Below are 23,633 nucleotides of genomic sequence, written 5' to 3' on the forward strand. Positions count from 1 at the left end.
ATGCTAATGTAAACACCGACCATATTACGTCCAAAACAGTCGGGCATTGTTTCTGATAGCAGCGTTTCTGATTGGCCCGTGGGTCCACATTTCAGATATTACGTCATATCAGACGCAAATCTGGATCAGCTCCGTTGTTCCCCGTTTTTAGAGATTTGGGTACGGAGGGAAAGAGAGAGGGTTTTATTTTCTGATGCTACGTGAGTTCCCCGACACACCGGGGACATATAGTGATGTAGAGAAGACTTCAAAAAGTGCATTTTGCATGATAGGTCCCCTTTAACTCTTTTTCTGCAGCACGAGACCATATATCCAAACGATAATCAAGCTGCGACAGAACCAAAGCATCCAGAACTTGTCTGCTGATATCTATTGTCTACTTGTTTTAGAACTCAAACATGATTATTGTAATCACTTAGAACAGGTCAATGGATTTAAGAAGACACACACACACACACACACACACACACACACACACACACACACACACACACACACACACAGAATCTTTGAATGAACAGATAAAAAGGGTTAGTCAAGAAATTCCACAGGTTTTCTTTTGTCCAACACTTGAGGTAAAGTAGGTTAAGCACTTTATAGGTAAGTGTTTGAGTAGAGCTAACGTTTTTATTTTATAATAAATACTGGCATTTATACCAAATTCCAACTTTGTGTGTGTGTGTGTGTGTGTGTGTGTGTGTGTGTGTGTGTGCGCCTATAGAGCCACAGTGCCATGATGACGCACACTAATCAGAAGCATGTCTCACCTCTGTGTCGCAGACCCTCTCTCTGTCCGGAGTTAACAGGGAGGGGGGGGGGGGGGCGCGGTCAGTGCCGTTGGTTTTGGTGGTTGCCATGACGACGAGAATGCCTGTTAGAGGCTGAGCCGGAAAAAACTGAAACGCTCCGGGGAACTGATTTTAATGTTCTTAATAATGATGCCTTTAATATGAGGCACCTTATATACTACTATATATAATACTAATGTTAGATATTTAGTGTAACTACAGTTTATGTTATGGTTCAATTGTGACACTGATGTCCTGCTATATTGGGCATTTTGGTCAGCTGATCCAAATATAGATTAATAGATTGAAGTGGTGCAGCATTGGGTGTTTCAGACTAACTCATGGAGTATATCACAATATGTATTTTAATGCAGAACTGATTCACAATGTAAATAAACATAGGAGTGAAAATATAACCATGCACCTCGGCACAGAAACGCCCAATGATTAATTTGTTTACGTTCCTTTACCTAAAAGTAGCATTCCTGTTCTAATCATTGTTTACGTGTGACGTGTGCTATAACATATCAACATATCACCAGAGAGGCACTGATTTTAAAAAGTGTTCTGCTGATTCCAATATTTTAGATTTGACATACCGATTCTGATTTTTTTTTTTCTTTCTAAAAACCATAAGTGACGGCATCGAAAAACATGGAAAGTAAATTATTTAAAGTTCCCATGTCATGCTTTTCTGGTTATCACCCGTCCCCTTGTGTTATGAAGGTTTTTCTGCATGTAAACGGTCTGCAGAGTCTAAACCCTCAAAGTGCACCCTGTAGCGAGTACAACTCTAACACAGAGAAGACCTGTCTGCTGCCCCAGAACGCCTCGTTTGGGAGTTCTCTTTTTCCATTTGTTTCTTCCTGGGTACAGTGACGTGCCCATACCCAAATGGACCCAATCCCTGGAGCCGTTATGGACCAATCCACGGATTTACCATAACGGCACACACACACACACACACACACACACACACACACACACACACACACACACACACACACACACACACACACACACACACACACACACACACACACACACACACACACACACACACACACACACACACACTCAATCTTTTCTCAGCTGCAGCTCCGCCGATTTCTCCTCCCTGAGACGGCGGGACCCGGTAAGGCTGTGAGACGAACTCCCAGCCAGGCTGCGGGTGTGTGTGTGTGTCCGGGCTGGGTCTCGCTGTCTCGCAGGCGGCCACCGGGCTCACAGGGGGGGGGGGGGCAGGAGCTCCAACAAGCCGTGTAGGACAGAGAGTGAATACACATGCTATACAGAGATGCTGTGAGAAACCAATGTGAGTTTGGAGCATTGAACAATGTAAATCTATTCTAGTCGACCTCAACGATGGAATTATGATCAGTGGAAATGGCCGTGCCATGTGACCTTTAATTACACTTTGTAATAACTAATCACAGGACCTCAAGCAAATCTCAAAATAAGGAAAGTACTTCAGGTTACTCGACAAAAACTAAATCCAAGAACCACATCCCACTTTATCATGATTTACTTTCACATAATAATTCCTGCTTTAACTTTTTAACAACACACAGTTACATGTAAACCTCCACACTGACACGTGTTCTGTGTGTGTTGCTGTGACATTGCATAGCTGCTGCAGTTATCTTATTTGCAGCTGATGGCATGGGTGGATATGGATATTGCACTCGTCCATGTTGTGATTTCGATAACGTTTTTAATTGTGCCGCCCTACTAGGAGTTGACTCTTATGCTCCAAGGGCACCAGAAAGCTGACGTAGATATATGTAATGTTAAAGTAGATACCATTTTTTTATATGAACTTGTATTTGGTATTTTACTTTAACTACTGTGTTTACATAAGTAACATTTTATTTTATTGTTTTGTTGCACATCCTTACTTTGAAACAAATATTCCTACCCTTTTTTAAAAATTGTATTTCATTAAAATCAGCTGCAACAAAACATAATTTCCCACGAGACGAACGGTATTCTATTTCTGATGTTCTTTCTCCCGCGTCTCGCTGCAGGAGGCTTCGAAGACGGTGCAGCCTCAACTCCTCGGGCGCATCATCGCCTCCTTCGACCCGTTCCACGCTCCGGAGCGAAGTCAGGGATACTTCCTGGCCCTCGGCCTCTGCCTCCTCTTCACCGCGCGCTTCCTCCTGCTGCAACCCGCCATCTTCGGCCTGCACCACCTGGGCATGCAGATCCGCATCGCACTCTTCAGTCTCATATACAAGAAGGTGAGGGGAAGGCGGGGCGTTAGTCACGGCATTGGTTGTTCCTTTATTCAAGGCTTCTATTGTCATTAGCGCAGTAGCTACAGTGTAGATATGTCCATGAACAACTTAGGACAAATACAACGGATACATTAGTGCAGGAAGAGTCTACAAGTGAATGGAATATAAGATATTAGTAAATAATTTGCACGATGCGAATGTTTATGGATGTTCTTTCAAAAGTGCAGGTGTTTAACAGTCTTATGTTCTGTGGGATGAAACTGTCTCTGAGTCTGGTGGTGTTAGACCTGACACTGAGCAGTGTCCCCCCCCCCCCTTATCACCTGAATCTCCTCTAGAGCGCCATTGACTTCTTTGTAACCAAATGTCTCTCAGAGGGGCGTGGGGAGGGGCTCCTTATTTTCATCTAAAGTAACCATGGAAACAGGGCTGAAACAGAGGGGATTATGGGTAATGCTGCAATGATCAGCCAATCAGAGCTCTGTATATATCTGAGAGCTGTGATGTATTGATGAAGAACAGTGTGATAGGGGACCTTTAATGTATTTCTATAGGTCTTATTGTATATCTTGAGACGATGGAAAGTCCAATATGTGCCTCTGAAATGTTGTGGAGTGTTACCGTAATCCTTTTCTCCGATCCCACATGAATCAGCTACATAAAATATCTCCTGTGACAACCAGTTCCTGGAACAGCTGAGCTGATAAGATAGTTAAACATTGTGCGTGAGCTTTTGTCAGCTTTTATCTTTGTTATTGTTTTTAATATCTGACACTCAGATAGGCCCGATGCTTCCTCTTTGTTCAGCGTGCACGACTAAACATTCCCACTTTCTGCCCTTTGTGCTTCATATTGACTGCTGACCTTTGACCCTTTCAGACCCTGAAGCTGTCGAGCCGGGTGTTGGATAAGATCAGCACGGGTGATCTGGTCAGTCTGATGTCGGCTCACCTCAACAAGCTCGATGAGGTGAGAAAACACGAATATTTAGTTAGATTTGATGTTAACTCGAGCCGCCCTGTTATCCTGTAGTGGGCTCTATAGGTTTCTGTGCACGTCAATGGTCTGCAAAGGCTATAATGATGGTGTTCTCTCTCACACACTTAAAGCATAATGTCCTCTTTAATGTCAATTTGAATGCTTTAAATCCATATGTAAGGTACTTGTCAAAAAGTGTTTGGTTGGGTTGCAAGTAATGCATATTTCACTGTGTGTTAAAGAATCTTTAATCACAACTAAAACTTTTTTAATGAACACATTTAAAGGTGCGGTAAGTTTGAGAAACCGGCTGGAGATACACTTGTTGTTATGTTCCATGGAATGCTCTTAACATCCGATAGCAATGAATATCTGAAGTGCTTTCACAATAAATACATACAAAAACGTCACCCGTGGAAGCCGTGGCGCTGTAGAAAGCACGACCAATCATCTGAGCCGGCTAAAGTAACTGGACGGCCTACCTGCCTGTCAGCCGTCCATCGGGGCACACGTTATCTCGTGCCCTCATTAGCCGCGTTCACACTGCGGTACTTAGAGTTCGCATGAACTAAGTACAGATCGCGTTCACACCAGAAAAAGTCCCTGGGGGAGGATTAGGCAAATGATGCCGCTGACCTCACTTCTTCTTCTTCTTCTTCTGCTTTGGGTTTACTGGCAGGCCGCAACCCACTTCACGGCGTATACTGCCGCCCAAAGTCCCCGGCCGGAAGTCCCCGGAGTTGGGGAAGGCTTCAGTAGAAGCTGCTGGGAGTCCCAGCAGCTTCTACTGAAGCCTTCCGAGTAAATCGCCAGAACGCCGACACCTCCTCATCTCCACCGCTCACATGTTTTATTTTGTGTTGCCATAAGTTAGTCTCTCTGCGTTTCTGCGCTGGGCTAATGCTAATGCTAATAATGCTAATGCGAGGATAATAAAATGGCGGCTTCACAAAACTTTTTGGGAGTTTTACGGGGCGTGGTTTGCAATCCGCCCAGCCATCAGGAATATAGCTCTTTTCTCAAAAAAGAGCCGTTCGAAAGTCACTGCTAGAAAGCAGGGACTTTCGAGGGGGTGAAAAGGTTCGCATGAACTACTTTTAGTACCGGCTCTTTTTGGTGTGAACGCGATCATGAACTAAGTTCGCCTGAACCTTTGTGGGAAAAGTACCGCAGTGTGAACGCGACTTTTGGTCATGTGCGCGTGCCTGTGTGTTGGAGGAGGGGCTCTGTGAGGAAGTGGCTGATTTGTTCCGGCTGTGTATTTTCGAATCCTAGCCACTCGAGCTGGTTTCTCCATTCTTACCGACCCCACCTTTAAGAAGATTGAAGCATGAAATGTGAATAAATGATAAACTCTCGGCTACAACTAATGGGGAAGTGGAGCTAACAAAATAGAAGAACCCTCAAAACCACTAAATGTTTTGATCTAGAACAGACACTAATTGCTAAATAAGATTTGAGTGTACTATGAAGTATAGTATGTGACAGAAAGTGCAGCGTTTAAACTTTTGAAAAACATTGTTGAATTAACAGTTTTTATTTTTAAAGAGAAGAGAAGACACGACAAACAACACACAGCCATAACGTGTATCAAATATGAAACAGTGACATTAATAACGGAACATTGTTACAATGCAAAGTACAGACTATAGTAGAAAGACAGATAAGGGTTAAGCAAGGCTGCTTCCTTACCCATGTGGGCAGGGGACAACCCTTTCATTTGAGGTAATACAACTTCAAATGGACTTTTGAGACGACGAACCAAAAGTCAGGTCAGAGGATCAGAGCTGTAGTTTTCCGCTCTGAAGAAGCCGGGACATGTTTTTGTTTGCGACACGATGAGGGAGAATGAGACTGACGGTTCACACCCTCACTCACTTCACTGAGTCCATTGTATTACCCAACACACAGCCAAGGGTTCTTCATATTGAGGGGCCATTAGGACAATGGACTAAGAACAATACACACGTGTTTACAAGCACAACACACAGATAGAGGTGTGTGTGTGTGTGTGTGTGTGTGTGTGTGTGTGTGTGTGTGTGTGTGTGTGTGTGTGTGTGTGTGTGTGTGTGTGTGTGTGTGTGTGTGTGTGTGTGTGTGTGTGTGTGTGTGTGTGTGTGTGTGTGTGTGTGTGTGTGTGTGTGTGTGTGTGTGTGTGTGTGTGTGTGTGTGTGTGTGTGTGTGTGTGTGTGTGTGTGTGTGTGTGTGTGTGTGTGTGTGTGTGTGTGTGTGTGTGTGTGTGTGTGTGTGTGTGTGTGTGTGTGTGTGTGTGTTGAACTCAGACTTGCCTTTGGTCTCACTGAGGCGTTGAATGTGGAAACACTCTGCAACTCGCTTTGAGACAATTATCACCCGGGCTTGGATGTGACCACTCTCCCTTTATAAGTGTGTGTGTGTGTGTGTGTTAATCTGTGGAAAACCACTTTGACTGATCGCTGGAAATGTCTTTTCTTTTTCAGGAGGATCAGGTTCATATATTTGCTTGATTTAAAGCAATATACTGTTATAAGTGTTACATATGTGTAGCTTGAAGCTGTGGTGGCCAACGGGTGCAAACACGCTTCAACGGCCCAAAGCACTTCCTTTATGAGAAACACGCTGCAGCTTCAAGACGATGCAAATATAAAAACATGAATGTGCCAAAACACAACATTCACCGACCTGACAAAACATGCAGGTTCACTGAAAGCGCTGCAAACGCAAAACGCTGCGGGAAGCTAAGAACACAACAGAGACCAGGGGACACTAAATGTGTTAACTTGTTGATGTTGGGGATCTCTGTTGTTGTTGTTGTTGGCCACCTGTCCCCTGCACTACGAAGCCAGGTCAACAGACCCTGGATATGTTTGAGTTATCTAAACTAACCCTAACAAACGAGCGGTCCTACGACGCTGGTTATCAACTCGGTAAATCCAGGGATTCTCTCAACAGCTGAAAGGGGCGGGGCTAGCAACATTTGACCAATCACAAACAGGGACAAGTGTACTGACAGCGCAGCGTCATACTTCATTCATGAAAAGTAAATTAATATTAGACAAATATGAACTTTAAACATTCATGACTTAAACATATAATCCAGGACACAGCACATAGCTGCACCTGCAAGGAGAATACAGAACAACTGGTTAACAAATAAATAAACTACCGAGTGTTTGAAAGCGTACAACAGTTTTATGATAGCACTGCCCAGACACGAGTGGATCTGACTTTAATTACATTTGAGTTGAGTGTTTAGTCAACTTAATGTGTTGCTTAAAATAATACTTCTGCATACAGTATGTGACACTGAGTGATGCACGGCCAGATACGACTCAGCTGACTCAGATAAGGAAATATATTGTGATATATTATGATCGATGATCTGATTGATGATGTGATATCAGTGTGATATGAATGATAAGTGCGACACGTCGGCGTCTTCTCTGCATACGGCAGTTTAAACTGTGTTTCCTTTATCCTGTGATATGACGGAGAGATTTAAACCCCGCACACTGAGCTCTGATTGGTCAGCAGGCGGTGCTTTCACTGAGCTGATCTCTTTTCTATAGACGCCGGAGGCAGGTAAAAAAAAGTGATTTAGCCTTCCCAAACCTGAGCCTCACGCGCCGCCTGTGTGCACGGGGCTATTGGAAAAGCGTTGAGGAATAGAGAGTGACTGATGCACTACTACTCATTTTAAGTCTACACTAAATCATCAATCAATCAATCGTTTATTTATATAGCCCAATATCACAAATGTTACATTTGTCTCAGTGGTCTTCACAGTGTGTACAGAATATCAGTATGACAATACGACCCCCTCTGTCCTCAGACCCTCTGTCCTTAGACCCTCTGTCCTTAGACCCTCACATCGTACAAGGAAAAACTTCCAAAGAAAACCCAGTTTAAAGGGAAAAATGGGAGAAACCTCAGGGAGAGCAACAGAGGAGGGATCCCTCTCCCAGGACGGACAGACGTGCAATAGATGCCGTGTGTAAATTGAAAAGATAATACATTTGCAACATAGGTAGTCCAAATGTTTGGAAATGCATGTGTGTATAATAGGAAGATGAATCCACGAGGATATCCATCCAGGACCTATGATCCAGGACCACAGCCACGGCTCGCGATCCAGGGCTCGCGATCCAGGACACAGGACCGCAGGATCATCCATGACTCCGGATCCCGGCGTATATAGACACCAAAAAGAAAGACATTTGGGGAAGCTGGGTTAATCGGAACATGAGAGGACACGGGTATAGACAGAGAGAAGGAAGAAGTAAGATGTCCCCCGACAAACTAAGCCTATATCAGCAAAACTAGGGGCTGAATCTAATCAGCCCTAACTATAAGCTTTATCAAAAAGGAAGGTCTTAAGCGCACTTTTAAAAACGGATAGGGTGTCTGCCGCCCGAACACAAACTGGAAGCTGATTCCACAAATGTGGAGCTTGATAAGAAAAGGCTCTGGCTCCCATTGTACTTTTAGAGACTCTAGAAACAACCAACGACCCTGCATTCTTGGAACGAAATGCTCTAGTAGGACAGTAGGGTATAATGAGTTCTTTAAGGTAAGATGGCGCCTGCCCATTAAGGGCTTTGTAGGCGAGAAGAAGAATTTTAAATTCTATCCTGTGTTCTATAGGGAGCCAGTGTAAGGCAGCCAGAACAGGAGTAATGTGGTCCCTTTTCCTAACTCTGGTTAGTACACGAGCCGCAGCATTTTGAATCAGCTGAAGCCACTTGACTGACTTCTTGGTACTCCCTGATAATAAAGAGTTACAATAATCCAGCCTAGAAGTAACAAATGCATGGACTAGTTTCTCTGCATCGTTTTGAGGCAAGATATGCCTGATTTTTGCAATGTTACGTAGATGGAAGTAGGCGGTCCTTGAAATTGATTTTATGTGGGCGTTAAAGGATAAATCCTGATCAAATATAACACCAAGATTCCTTACAGTCTCACTGGAGGCCAAATTAATGCCATCCATAGTTAGTATATCTTTAGATAATTTGTTTCGTAGATTCTTCGGGCCAAGTACAATAACTTCAGTTTTGGTCGTGTTTAACATCAAAAAGTTTAAGGTCATCCACGTTTTTAAGTCCTTAAGGCAGTCTTGAATTTTATTTAGATGATTAATTTCATCAGGCTTGATTGATAAATATAGTTGAGTATCATCCGCATAACAATGAAAGTTTACAGAATGATTCCTTATAATATTGCCTAACGGAAGCATATATAATGTGAACAAAATAGGTCCGAGCACTGAGCCCTGTGGCACTCCATGGCTAACTTTGGTTTGCGTGGAAGATTCATCGTTAACACGTACAAACTGAGAGCGTTCATGAATCATGAAACCGAAACACAGTAAAGTTCACAGCCGAGTTGTCCTTGAACCCGACCTTTGACCTCTCTGTGGTCAAGAGCAAGAAGACATTTCCTAGCTGTGAAGTGGTGAAGTTGGCGTATTTGTGTACGCCGACCCAGTGATAACATCGCCCTGGCTCCCTCGACAATACTATTGAATTAATATCCAATTGATTTTAGAATCGATTAATCTGTTTCAGTAATTATTCTTAAGTATAACAGGAACAAGTCTATGATTATGTTTCTTACCTGTAAATATGTTCTGGTTTCTTCAGCTTCATGACTGGCCTCTATGGGGCTTTTTACAGACCGAATAATCAAGAACATATTCAACAGATTTATCCAAAATGATAATCAGTTGCAGCTGAAACACTTTTTTACATTTTAAAGATCAACATCTGGACGTCAAATGCTTCGTTAGGAACAACACCGCTGTCACATGACTTCCACGTTCCTCCAGCTTCCTACTTTTGCAATTTGTTTTTCCAGCGCTTACCTTTTCCCGACATGTTGACGTTTAATAAAACAGTCTAATTTAGCACTTATTAGCAACCATAAATGCTATGTATTCAATGGGTTTCATTTCGTAGAAAAACATCAACGTTTCCGAGGCTTGTGTTGACCCCAGACCTTTGTTCAGGAATTTAAAACATTGGTTTCGAGACGAGGCCAAAGAATGCTATCTCATTTCCCGGGTCTTTCAGATTCCTGCAGCACTATCTTCTCCTTTTTAATAACATGCATGTTTCAGTTACCCCATGCACACTCGTGTGTGTGTGTGTGTGTGTGTGTGTGTGTGTGTGTGTGTGTGTGTGTGTGTGTGTGTGTGTGTGTGTGTGTGTGTGTGTGTGTGTGTGTGTGTGTGTGTGTGTGTGTGTGGTGTGTGTGTGTGTGTGTGTGTGTGGTGTGTGTGTGTGTGTGTGTGTGTGTGTGTGTGTGTGTGTGTGTGTGTGTGTGTGTGTGTGTGTGTGTGGTGTGTGTGTGTGTGTGTGTGTGTGTGTGTGTGTGTTGTGTGTGTGTGTGTGTGTGTGTGTGTGATGTGTGTGGTGTGTGTGTGTGTGTGATGTGTGGTGTGTGTGTGTGTGTGCTGATCTTCGAATCAGGGGCAAGTTCGAGTCCCACTGCAGTCAGCATGTCGTTGTGTCATTTCACCCCAAATTGCTCCTGTGGGGATTGTCCACAGTACTGAATGTATGTAAGTCGCTGTGGATAAAGGCATTTAACAAGTAGTGTGTGTGTGTGTGTGGCAGAGCCTGGGTCTGGCCCACTTCGTGTGGATCACCCCCCTGCAGTGCATCCTGTGTGTGGGGCTGCTCTGGGAGCTGATCGAGGTGAACGGCTTCTGTGCGCTGGCCACTCTCACTCTGCTGGGGATCATCCAGGCCTGGCTCTCCCAGAAGATGGGACCGCACCGGTGAGGAAGCACTCACTCACTCACTCACTCACTCACTCACTCACTCACTCACTCACTCACTCACTCACTCACACTCTCTCTCTCTCTCTCTCACACACACTTTGTATTCAATACACCAATGCATATACTGTTATATAAAAGTTATATTTTACAATGTTACTTATTATGTTAATATAGAGATTTTATTGTTTTGTTTTCCTTACTTTTAAACAAATATTTCTACCCTTTTTTTAAATTGTATTTCATTCAAATCAGCTGCAACAAAACACAATTCCCCACGAGACACATAGTATTCTATTTGTGATGTTGTTGTTTATTGTTGTTTGTCTGCATGCATTGGAGTTTGAGTTGTTGATGTTAAACTGTGTGAACAGGGCGGAGCGAGGCGGACTGATCAGCCGCCGCCTGGCTCTCACCTCGGAGATCGTGGAGAACATCCACTCTGTGAAGGCGTACGGCTGGGAGGAGGTGATGGAGACCATCATCAAGAACATCCGGCAGTAAGACACCAACACAACAACAACAACAACAGTTTCACAAAACAAACATCTTCTACAGCTGTTTTATCAGCAATCAGAGTTGTGATAGTTGCTTCATTTAAGATGAAATATATGAATAAAATAAAGATATTTTTTTAAATATAAGAATTTAAATTAAATAACCAATAAAATACATTTATATAAACACTAGAAAAAATAGCAAATTGTCGAATAAAATATAAAAAGAGATTACAAATATTTATATTAACATAAGAATTTAATTAATAACGTGCATCAAAAAGTTAAAAGATAACAATAAATACAGATTTTCTAAAATATTGTATTAAAGATATAATAAAATAGACTAACGTTATTTATAAAAACAGGAAATTAAGTCAGATTTTTTGTTGCCAAATATTGCACTTTCCACAATGTGGATATTGCTCGAGTCCAGAGGCCTTAACTACGAAGCCGGTTCAACCGAACCTGGATATGTTTGAGTTAGCCGGTTGGCCTAATCCAAAACATACACGCTCTCGCTAAACTGTACTACGACGCTGGTTATCAAGTGGATCGCTCAGCCAGCCGTGTCCTATCTAGTTAGGTGCGCGTTCACATGAAGGGGTGGTATCTGGAGCATTCGACCAATCACAAACATGGAGAAGCGCACTGACAGCGCAGCGTCATACTTCCTGAATGAAAAGTGAACTTTAATACTAGACATATGAAGAAGTTAAACTTTAAACATCCATGACTTAAGCACTTTATCCAGGATCAAAGCCACAGAGCTGCACCTGCAAGGTGAATACAGCTGGGAACAGAACAAGTGTTTGAATGCGTCCATCAACAGGTTTATGATATCACTGCCCCGTCTAAAACACGATCTGACTTCAATTACATTTGTCTCGAGTGTTCCGTCAACTTAATGTGTTGCTTAAAATAATACTTCTGCATACAGTATGTGAAACAGTGAGTGTTGCACGGCCAGATACGGCTTAGCTGACTCAGATAAGGAGATATATGATACATCATGAAGTGATATGCCGCGGACTGTACTTAATGTACTCTGATCCGGGTACTGATGTCGTGGCCGATATTTAGCTTTCTTAACGCTAATGTTATAATAGTCAGATTGCTCTGAAGATGGAGGTGATATTCTATTAAAGTTCACGTTCACACAGTCGGTGATTTTTGCCGGCCGTCTTTCCTGCGACGGCAGTTTTTCTGTATTTCCTTTCTCCTGTGATATGACTTGATCGCTTTAAACTCCGCCCACTGAGCTCTGATTGGTCAGCAGGCGGTGCTTTCACTGAGTTGAGCTCTAATGGCATATTTCCACTGCAGCGGGGTGGCCCTGTTTAAGCGTCCCTAAGCGTCCTCGCTCAGGCCTCGGGCTGCCTCGCTAGCCGTCCGAGGCCGTGGCGCATTTCCATTATAGTTTTGGACCTGGGGTAGTAACTATAGCAACGCACAGTGTAGGCGGGGCTCCCGTCGAGCTCCCGCTGGATTTTATCATCCCCAATGAGATGTAGGAACGTCGTCACCTCCTCGGTCGACCACGGTGTGCTTTTCTTTGACGTTGCCATTTTTGTAGCTCCTCCGTTTACAAAAATGCTGCAAGCTTGCTTCTAGATAACTGGCCTGGCCGCTTGAGGACGATTTAGGACGCTTAAACGGGGCTACCCGCTGCAGTGGAAATGCGCCATAAGCCTGCAACCTAACCTGCTCCGGGGCAGGTTAGCCGCACAGCATAAGTTACCATGGAGATCTAGCCCGCTAAAAAGAGAACCAGCTTTGACCGGAAAGCCGGAGTTTTCCCTGAAGTTAGCCGCTAAGAGAACATCCTGCTTCGTAGTACAGGCCTCTGGGGTCACAAGATGGAGGAATACCAGTTATTGTTATCATACATCCTGTCATGTTCAAAATAGTTTTTTCTCAAAATATTGGCTTTTTTCTGGAAATCTCAAAATCCTGATTTTTTTTTTTTCTCAAAATTATGACTTTCTCAAAATCTCAAAAATATGACTTTCTCTTAAAATTATGACTTTCTCTCAAAATATAATTCCAAAATACGATAACTATACAATATGTATTAATAATGCACCCTTATTCTATATATATGTTGATGATACAGATGTTTATGAACTATACTGTAATGAATTTAACTTAAAAGGAACAAGAGAAAGAGACTCAGTCGTTATTAAACTCAAAAGGCTTCGTAGAAATTGAATCAACCTGCTGCTATAATAAAGAGACGTTAAAGGGGACCTATCATGCAAAATGCAGAGAAAGAGTTTGAGCTCCATACTGTTTCAGAAATAATCCTTGATGTGGTTTAGAACAGGATGGCGTTTTATCACAGCAGAATGTAACTTTATCTCCGGTAGAATTCTGATCAGGCATTAGCTCCGCCTCCTCTTTTTGTGTGTGTGTTAAGGACCCAAAATCAGCGTTTCTCTAACGGGGCTGGAATAGAGGGGTTTGAGGGATTTCTAAAATGCGTCATCTGTTGAGCAAAACACATCGACATGTTTTTATATATTTGTATATATCTGAGACCCATAATATATGCCTAAAACATGTGGCTAATCCTCGGAGCCTCGCTGGCTTCAGATCCAGAATCAGGGTCACTTTATTTGAGAACACTAAACGCAGAGGACAGAGTTTTGCTGCCGTGGTGCAGAAACATGTTTGATAACTGGAGAGCTAACACTGAGCCACCAGGACTTCACACGGACTCGATAACAGCATCATAAAAAGGCGCCTCTCGTCCTCTGGTCCTCTGGTCCTTCTCTGAAAACACCAGACATTCACTGGAACTGTTAAGCGTGTGCGATGTGGCTGGAATCCAAAATGTTATATTAAAAACAATGGTATTTGTTTTATACAAATTACATTCAGATTGAGAATGTGTAATTTATCCTCGGGGGGGTATTTAAAGGTCACCTATCATGCTATTTTTAGGCCATAGCAGAGGTCTGAGATATATAAAAATATATACAAAACATGTCTAGGAAGTGTTCAAATACCAAACAGATCCCCCATTCTAGCCACGCCTCATATCCCTCTGTTTCACTTCCTGTTTCAAAAGTGCTGATTGGGGTTTAAAGCTTTAAAGAGGAGGGGTCTGCACTCATGCGGGACCCGGCAGCTACTGTCTAAACTAAATGCTGCCGTGATGAAACGCCATATCATGGATTATCAAGGATCTGAAACAGTCTGGAGCTCAAAGGCTTTCTCTCTTGCCGGTTACACCACAAGGGGAGTTCCTTTCTACTTCCTGCTTCTTCACACACATGCTCTCCAGTACAGGTTAGCTCTGAGTGTTAGCGATGCTAACGTAAACACCGACCATATTACGTCCAAAACAGTCGGGCATTGTTTCCGATAGCAACGTTTCTGATTGGGCCGTGGGTCCACATTTCAGATATTACGTCATATCGGACGCAAATCTGGATCAGCTCCGTTGTTCCCCATTTTTAGAGATTTGGGTACGGAGGAGAAGAGAGAGGGTTTTATTTTCTGACGCACTGGGGACACATGTTTATGTATAAAAGACATCAAAAAGTGCTTTTTGCATGATAGGTCCCCTTTAACATAGGGAAGATAAAATTGTTGAAAAAAATCGAAACATTTAAAATAGTTAAGTATTTATACACACATAAGAAATTAAATTAAAAAAAAAATATATTAAATAAATGTGTATTAAAGTAGTCAAATAAAAGATGAATAACATTTTACAAAAATATGAGAATAAGAATTTGAAGTAAACGGTGTCTTATTGTACAATATATAACAACATAGAAATATATACAATTGAGTATATTACAATATTTGCAGTGGTTTAACAGTAATGATAAATATCTTAATGACAGATGTCACATATTAAATAACTTCATATCAGCAATAAAGCTTATTATCATATTTACTTATGATATTTAAGGACAGAAATTATCTCATCCCGTCTTTTCTTCCGTCCCTCTTCCTCCTCAGGGACGAGATGACGCTGACGAGGAAGATCGGGTCTCTTCGGTACTTCTACAGCGCCTCCTACTTCTTCTCCGCCATCCTGGTCATCGTGTCGGCCGTCGTGCCGCACGCGCTCAGTAAAGGCATCATCCTGCGCCGCATCTTCACCACCGCCTCCTACTGCATGGTGCTGAGGATGACTCTGACCCGCCAGCTGCCCGGGTCCATCCAGATGTGGTACGACACGCTGGCGCTGGTCAAGAAGATCGAGGTGAGTCCAGAGAGACGGGGGAGGAGGGAGTGGACGTGTTAAAGGTGAATATATACTGCATGTTAGAAAAATATCACTGGTCCCCGGCTTGAGCTTCCAATCAGGATCCATGTATTTCTGATCCTCATGAATGGAGGTCGTCATCACATACAGAGCATCAAGTAGTTCCTGAACAGTGTCCTTCACGTGCTGAGAGGGAGTTACGGCCCGTCCACACGACAGCTTCAAAAAAAGCTTGGAGCTCGGCGTGTCTGAAGCTCGACCAGGCAACAACCAATCACATGAATCTCCCGCCCCTGACACGCAAGCAACGGTTTGATTGGCTAGAGCTTGTACTGGCATATGATTTGATTGGCTGACGCTTCCACCGAAAGCTTCAGAAGCTTCAAAAGTTGAACATTGCTCAACTTTTGCAGCCTGACACGCCAGGAAAGCTCCGCTCTGCTTCCCACAATGCAGTTCGGCGAAAAGTGACATCACCCCATTCAAAGTGAATGGGCAGAAGCGTTTGAAGCTGTCGAAGCTGTAGTGTGGACGGGCCGTTACACAGTCACAAGATGGAGGAATAGCGGTTATTCTAGGTTGTCATACAGTTTTTTTCTGAAAATGTTGGATTTTCTGAAAATGTTGGATTTTCTGAAAATCCAATTTTTTTGACTTTTCCTCAAGATTTCAAAATTCTCACTTTTTCGAAAATTCTCACTTTCTCAAAATCCTGACTTTTTCTGAATACATAACATTTTTAAATATCACTCGTCAGCGGCTTGAGCTTCAAATCAGGATCCACGTATCTGTGATCCTCTCCAGAATTGAAGGAGTCATCACATACAGAGCATCAACTAGTTCCTGAACAGTGTCCTTCACATGCTGATATCCAAGAGAGGGAGTCACACAGTCACAAGATGGAGGAATAGAAAGCAGTATTCAATGTTTACTTCAGATTAGCTCCACGTCAGAAATGAGCATGCTTGATGTCTCTCTCCATAGAGGCTGAGTCATCATGTTCATCACATAGCTATCATCTGCCTCAAGCAGTCCTGATGCTCTTCTCGGTCATCACACATCCTGTCATGTTCACAGCTACAGTTGGGATACCTTTGTTATCATGTTACTCTCATGTTGGAAGAGGACATTCACTATTTTCCCAACACTATATATATAATCAATCAATCAACAACTTTATAAATAATGATTTTGAAAAGTGATTTGTCTTAAGAGCCGGTAGAGCATACGCCCTGATGGCAACATATAATGCTGATGTTACTCTCCAGGAATTCCTGATGAAGGAGGAATACCGAGCGATTGAGTACAACCTGACCACCACCGAGCTGGAGCTGGTCAACGTGTCTGCATCCTGGGACGAGGTTTGTTCTATTTCTGTCGATTCTCCATGTGCGACAAAATGTCTCTCACTTGACTATTTCACTTACAACGGTATATCAAAGGATAACACCCTCTCCATAAGTGTCCCCAAGACTATCGAGCAGCTATTTGCCTCCTGAACTCATCCTCCTAAGTGCACCAAAAAAACGTTATGTATAGGCGCTTTCACACCAAATACTTTGCCGAGCAGATCGCGTTCACACCGGAATAAGTTCCTGAGGGTGGATTAGGCAAATGAAGCCACTGACGTCACTTCTTCTTCTTCTGCTTTGGGTTTACTGGCAGGCCGCAAACCACATCACAGCGTATACTGCCACCCGAAGTCCCCGGCAGGAAGTCCCCGGAGTTGGGGACTACTACGATTTACTACTTCCGAGTAAATCGCCAGAACGCCGACACCTCCTCATCTCCACCGCTCCCATGTTTTCTTTTGTGTCGCCATAAATTAGTCTCTCTCCGTTTCTGCGCTGGGCTAATGCTAATGCTAATAATGCTAATGCCAGCAAATACAACGGCGGCTTCACAAAACATTTCGGAGTTTTACGGGGCGTGGTTTGCAATCCGCCCAGCCAATCAGAAATGGGAACCTTTTTCTCCCACGAAAGTACTCCGGTGAGAAAGCGCCTATTGCTTCTCAAACCAACACTACCCCTTCCCCCTTCCCAGGTAATAAACACATGATGAATTAAACTAGTTAAACCAACAGAAATTTATAAAATAAGACATAAGAATGAATAGAATTAAATTAAAAGCCAGATTAAAATGTAGGTCTTGATCTGGCTCCTAAAAGTATGAAGCTTGTCTTCAACATATGGCGAAACAAAATGACCTAAACTGAATGTTCTCACTCCAGACTTTCTGGATGACTGCATTGTCTTGTTTATGTCTCTTATGCCGGTGTTACGTATTGTGTATCTTGTTTTTTACGTGTTTGTACGGCGACCATGAGAGCCTTGAAAGGCGCCTATATAAAATAAATGAATTATTACAACATCTCAATAATCCCTCAAAAAAAGGTAATAGAAAATAAAAAGCTGCTTGGATTTTTTCACACCAATGTTTAATGATAATTAGATTTCTAAATCGTGCAGCCCTTTTTAGATTTCATACACATTGACATATTTCATCCAATAAGTTACAAGAAATGCAGAAAGGAAAACATTAATGGTAAAGTGTTGGTATTACATACTGCAGTTCGTCCATCTGACTAGACTGGCTGGATATGTTTGTTTATAATATTAATACATGCTATTTGTATAGCGCTTTTCCTGGTGCTCAAAGCGCTTATAGCAGTGGTACTCAACCTTGTCCTAATCAGGAGCCACATTGACGAAAACATTTTTTTGCAAGAGCCACAATCCAAAAACGCTCCTTTCCTCCCTGAAACCATTATGCATTTGAGAATATGGATAATAGTAATATGTTACTAAGGAATGAAAAGCATAATGTACAGTGCAATAACTGTGATTTATTATTTTCACTGCAACCACAAAACACACATTGCTGACTGCCCATAACAACAGATAACAGACAGCATGGTTACTGATCACCACAGGATGCCTCCGTCGCTCTTTCACTCGTATTTGTGTGGAATACGTTTTTTTGAGCAGTTCGGTTCTGTTTCTCGCCAGCTTTTCCGCCCTCAACTCTCCACCTTTCGGAAAGTCGGTACTGAACTTCGGGTGTTTTGTGTCGTGATGGCGCTGCAAATTGGACCTTTTAAATTGTGAAATGACGTTGTCACAAAGCAGGCAGATGCATTTTCCCGAACCGGTGGAGACCAAGAAAAACTCGAGTTCCCAGTCCTCTTTAAATGTTCGATATTCCTCTTCATATTTTCGTTTCCTATATTCCTTTACCATTTTTGCATAGTGCTGTAAGCTAGTTTCCCCAGTGTGACAGAGCAATTATCTCGCGCACCTGCAATCAGAGCGCGAAACCTGAAATAATTTAGAGCGCGAAACCTGAAATAATTTGTGATTGGTTGTTCAGAGGGATGGGGGGGCGGCTTAATAGACTGATGTGTGTGATGACTGGTGTGTGACTTGTGAGTGATAATGAAATGTTGATGAATTCTGCTGACAATGTTTTTTTTTTTTCGTTTTTTTTTCTTCCGTTTTTTATATATATTTTTTTTTTTTTTAAGTGGGACTTAAAAGAGCCGCAACTAGTCTTAAAGGAGCCGCATGCGACTCGCGAGCCGCGGGTTGAGTATCGCTGGCTTATAGTATACATTTTTAGGGGGGAAATATAGGCCCATCAACTGATAAACTACAGGGTTCTTACGGTCATTAAAAACCTGGAAAAGTCATGGAAATTGAACTAAAGTTCCATCAAATATAATTTATATTTTATCTAATCGCCAAAATATTAATACTATAATGATAATAAATACTGTATCGTATAGCAATGAAACGTAAAGGTATTTAACTGACGAGGTGTTTTGCTGGCGAGAGATTTTAGTTGCTTTAGCGTGTAGAAGCTAGTAAGCCTACTATTTGATTTGTTTTAGGCACAACATGTTTCAGACCTTATTTCCTGTTCCATGTTAAAATAAACTATTTTCAGTGGTACCGCTGAGAAAGAGTAATTTTTTTTGGTCATGGAAAATTAGGTAAAGGTCATGGAGAAGTCATTGGTGAAAAAGTGTATGAACCCTGAAACTAGTGTCTGACTATCTGATGTCAATATTAGTATTTATATATTTGCCCCTGAAATCTAGAATCAGTCAAATTTGAGCACATTTACTGTAAGAGAGAAGCTAAATCTCCCACACCCTGAACGCACCATGCCCTATACAGGTGCAGTTAACTCCTCACCATGGGTCGTATAATCTTATCTACAGTATGGACAGAGGCAGTCAACAGCTTTGATTCATTGACCACCGGACCCCGTGAGAAAACAAACTTGAGGTTTCTTTTTCCCCGTCACTTTGCATAATTAATTACCCCGGTGTCGTCACCAAACTTTGCCTTTTGCTGGGAGCGCTGTGAGATTTCCCCGTTGTGTTCACCGTCTAATTCCCAGATTCTCTCCTCGCCTTCTCCCCTTCCTGGAATGTGCCATTCTCCCATGAATGGGAGGGGTGTTGCCTTTCTTTACTGCTGACAGCATATACGTCAGCTCATTACAATGAGAATCGCACAGGCCCAACGTAAACAAACCGGCAACGAGTCGCAGCATTGGAGGAACGGTGACTCGTAAAAAAGCAGCGGGGGGGGGGTCGATGATTAAACCCACGACTCCAGAACAGTTCCCCCTTTTCTTCTGACATTGATGTGTCATTCGTTAATGTGTGCAGAGGCGCTGACGGATGGAGATCAGGCCATTGTGAGGCTTGAACTGTCTTTGGAGAATCTCCCGTTTCTCACAGCAGTTTGATTCTGAAAGTCAGTCAGTCAGCACTGAAGCACAAATCATGTCCACTTACATGTACACATACCTAACGAGTTATAATCAAGCGTAGTATGGCACAGGATTAGTAAACGATGTTCTCGTGTTCTTGTTCATCTTTGTTTTCCTCTTGATTTGCCCCTTCTTCGTTGTCTTGTGAGTTTGAACTGCAACGACAACAAGGACGACTGATTGCTTAATCCAATTGACTAAAACAAATAATTACATTACATGTTAGACGCTTTATCCAAAGCGACTTGCATACATTCAGTACCGTGGACAGGAGCAATTTGGGGTGAAATGTCTCAGGGACACAACGACATGCTGACTGCAGTGGGACTCGAACTTGGAACCCCCTGATTCGAAGTCCATCACACTATCCACTGAGCCACAGCCTCCCTGATTGTAACTTTTTGATAATCTTTTAATCGAGTCATTTATCAGGCTCTCAAATACGGAGAATTCATACTTTTTCTCATTGTTATATCTTAATACAATGAACATATTTGGGTTTTTAATTGACCTTACAATAAATTGACTTGCCCTTTAAGAAGGTAGGATAGCATTTTTAAACGAAAACTGTTGCTTGCAGTCGCAGCTCTTATCTGGTTTATATGAATACTATTTCAAGCGCACACATTTCAGTCCACATATGTTTCAAACTCCACAAACTGGGTAATTTTAAATGATTCTTCAGTATGTTTCTGCTATCTCTGGTGTTGGTTCAGTCCATTGAAAACGGATAAGACTCTCATTTTGAATTCTTCTGCAGGGCATTGGCGAGTTGTTTGAGAAGATCAAGCAGGAGAACAAAGCGAACGGACATCTGAACGGAGACGCCGGCATCTTCTTCACCAACCTCTACGTCACACCTGTCCTGAAGAACATCAGCCTGTACCTGGAGAAAGGAAAGATGCTGGCAGTGGCCGGATCCACGGGCTCAGGGAAGGTAGGTCAGAACATCTCAGTGTGAGAGTGTTTGTAGAGATTATACGCTGAATCTGAAATATAATGTTTGGCAAAGTTATACTCAACCAACACAACATGCTGATCATAGATTTGTGCAGGAATGAGTCCTAAAACCAGGAAATTAGTCGGCATTAACACTTCTGGTTTCTTTTGTCTCAAAGTCATTGGTTTTTTCAATCAGCTTGTTGTTAGATGAATAAAATAAGGTCTGTGGTTAAAACAAGCTAAAGAGAGGTTCACGTTTTGACTTAAAATACATCAGTAAATACCCAACTGGTGGATTTAAAAATGGCGGATGCTAACAGTGGCTAAACGAAAGGACTAAACGTCCTCACGCCCAACATTAGCCACCCTTAGCTGAGCAGTGCAGACGTGAAGTCATGTGACCGGGCTGTAGTTCCTTAATAGCCCAACATTAGCCGCCTTTAGCTTAGCGGTGGTGACGTGAAGTCATGTGACCGTGCTGTAGTTCCTTTATAGCCCAACGTTAGCCACAATTAGCTTAGCGGTGGTGACGTGAAGTCATGTGACCGTGCTGTAGTTCCTTTATAGCCCAACATTAGCCTCCTTTAGCTTAGCGGTGGTTACGTGAAGTCATGTGACCGTGCTGTAGTTCCTTTATAGCCCAACATTAGCCTCCTTTAGCTTAGCGGTGCAGACGTGAAGTCATGTGACCGTGCTGTAGTTCCTTTATAGCCCAACATTAGCCTCCTTTAGCTTAGCGGTGGTGACGTGAAGTCATGTGACCGTGCTGTAGTTCGTTTATAGCCCAACATTAGCCACCCTTAGCTTAGCAGTGCTGACGTGAAGTCATGTGACCGTGCTGTCGTTCGTTTATAGCCCAACATTAGCCACCCTTAGCTTAGCAGTGCTGACGTGAAGTCATGTGACCGTGCTGTAGTTCCTTTATAGCCCAACATTAGCCACCTTTAGCTTAGCGGTGGTGACGTGAAGTCATGTGACGGTGCTGTTGTTCCTTTATAGCCCAACATTAGCCTCCTTTAGCTTAGCGGTGGTGACGTGAAGTCATGTGACCGTGCTGTAGTTCCTTTATAGCCCAACGTTAGCCACCTTTAGCTTAGCGGTGGTGACGTGAAGTCATGTGACCGTGCTGTAGTTCCTTTATAGCCCAACATTAGCCACCCTTAGCTTAGCGGTGGTGACGTGAAGTCATGTGACCGTGCTGTAGTTCCTTTATAGCCCAACATTAGCCACCTTTAGCTTAGCGGTGGTGACGTGAAGTCATGTGACGGTGCTGTTGTTCCTTTATAGCCCAACATTAGCCTCCTTTAGCTTAGCGGTGGTGACGTGAAGTCATGTGACCGTGCTGTAGTTCCTTTATAGCCCAACGTTAGCCACCTTTAGCTTAGCGGTGGTGACGTGAAGTCATGTGACCGTGCTGTAGTTCCTTTATAGCCCAACATTAGCCACCTTTAGCTTAGCGGTGGTGACGTGAAGTCATGTGACGGTGCTGTTGTTCCTTTATAGCCCAACATTAGCCTCCTTTAGCTTAGCGGTGGTGACGTGAAGTCATGTGACCGTGCTGTAGTTCCTTTATAGCCCAACGTTAGCCACCTTTAGCTTAGCGGTGGTGACGTGAAGTCATGTGACCGTGCTGTAGTTCCTTTATAGCCCAACATTAGCCACCCTTAGCTTAGCGGTGGTGACGTGAAGTCATGTGACCGTGCTGTCGTTCGTTTATAGCCCAACATTAGCCACCTTTAGCTTAGCGGTGGTGACGTGAAGTCATGTGACCGTGCTGTAGTTCCTTTATAGCCCAACATTAGCTTTTTATAATTATTAAGTGGTGGTAATATGTGGAGATGATCCTGCTGAACAAAACGTGTAAGTATCATAATGGTGGTTTTTGCCACAAATCTTTTTTTTTGTGCAATATTTAAAAATCCAAAAACCCCATTGGCTTTTCGTTGAAACATCATCACTGCACCACTTAATTGCAGCTTGTATTAAATTAGAGCATTGTTTTAATACTTTACAATCCAAATGTAGTATATCGTGTTAAGATTTACCCAAATGTTGTCAATAGATTCGACCGCTGCAACAACACCGCTGCAAACCTAGCTTATATGTTCTCTTTTTGTCTCAGATTAAAAGGCTTCTGGGGTTTTGTTTTTGGAACCTTATCAGGAATTCTAGAAATGAATATATTCTGTTGCCCTAGAGTTACCTCTGAAGGGTAAATCAATACAAAATAGATGAAAAAAGCACTGCTTCAATTGTAACATTGCATGATTGTATCTGTCCTTTAATAAAAACACATTATACAATAAATGTAGTATATCAAAGAGACCACATTTCACCTGTGCTGGAATCACTGCACAGGTTACTGGTGTCCTTCAGAAGTGCTTTGAATGATTAACAAGGCTTTTCATAACCGTGCAC

At 42.7% G+C, this 23,633-nt stretch overlaps 1 protein-coding gene across 1 annotated transcript in view; it reads left to right on the forward strand.

The window, feature by feature from the left end:
* cftr (CF transmembrane conductance regulator) overlaps positions 1-23,633 on the forward strand; it is a 93,001-nt gene that overhangs the window by 26,445 nt on the left and 42,923 nt on the right. Inside the window, 7 exon segments of the mRNA XM_034084282.2 lie at positions 2,816-3,031; positions 3,908-3,997; positions 10,603-10,766; positions 11,141-11,266; positions 15,239-15,485; positions 16,757-16,849; positions 21,034-21,210. Of these exon segments, the coding sequence (XP_033940173.1) occupies positions 2,816-3,031; positions 3,908-3,997; positions 10,603-10,766; positions 11,141-11,266; positions 15,239-15,485; positions 16,757-16,849; positions 21,034-21,210 (1,113 nt within the window).

The sequence above is a fragment of the Pseudochaenichthys georgianus genome, chromosome 6 (assembly GCF_902827115.2).
Source record: "Pseudochaenichthys georgianus chromosome 6, fPseGeo1.2, whole genome shotgun sequence".
In the NCBI taxonomy this organism is placed as follows: Eukaryota; Metazoa; Chordata; class Actinopteri; order Perciformes; family Channichthyidae; genus Pseudochaenichthys; species Pseudochaenichthys georgianus.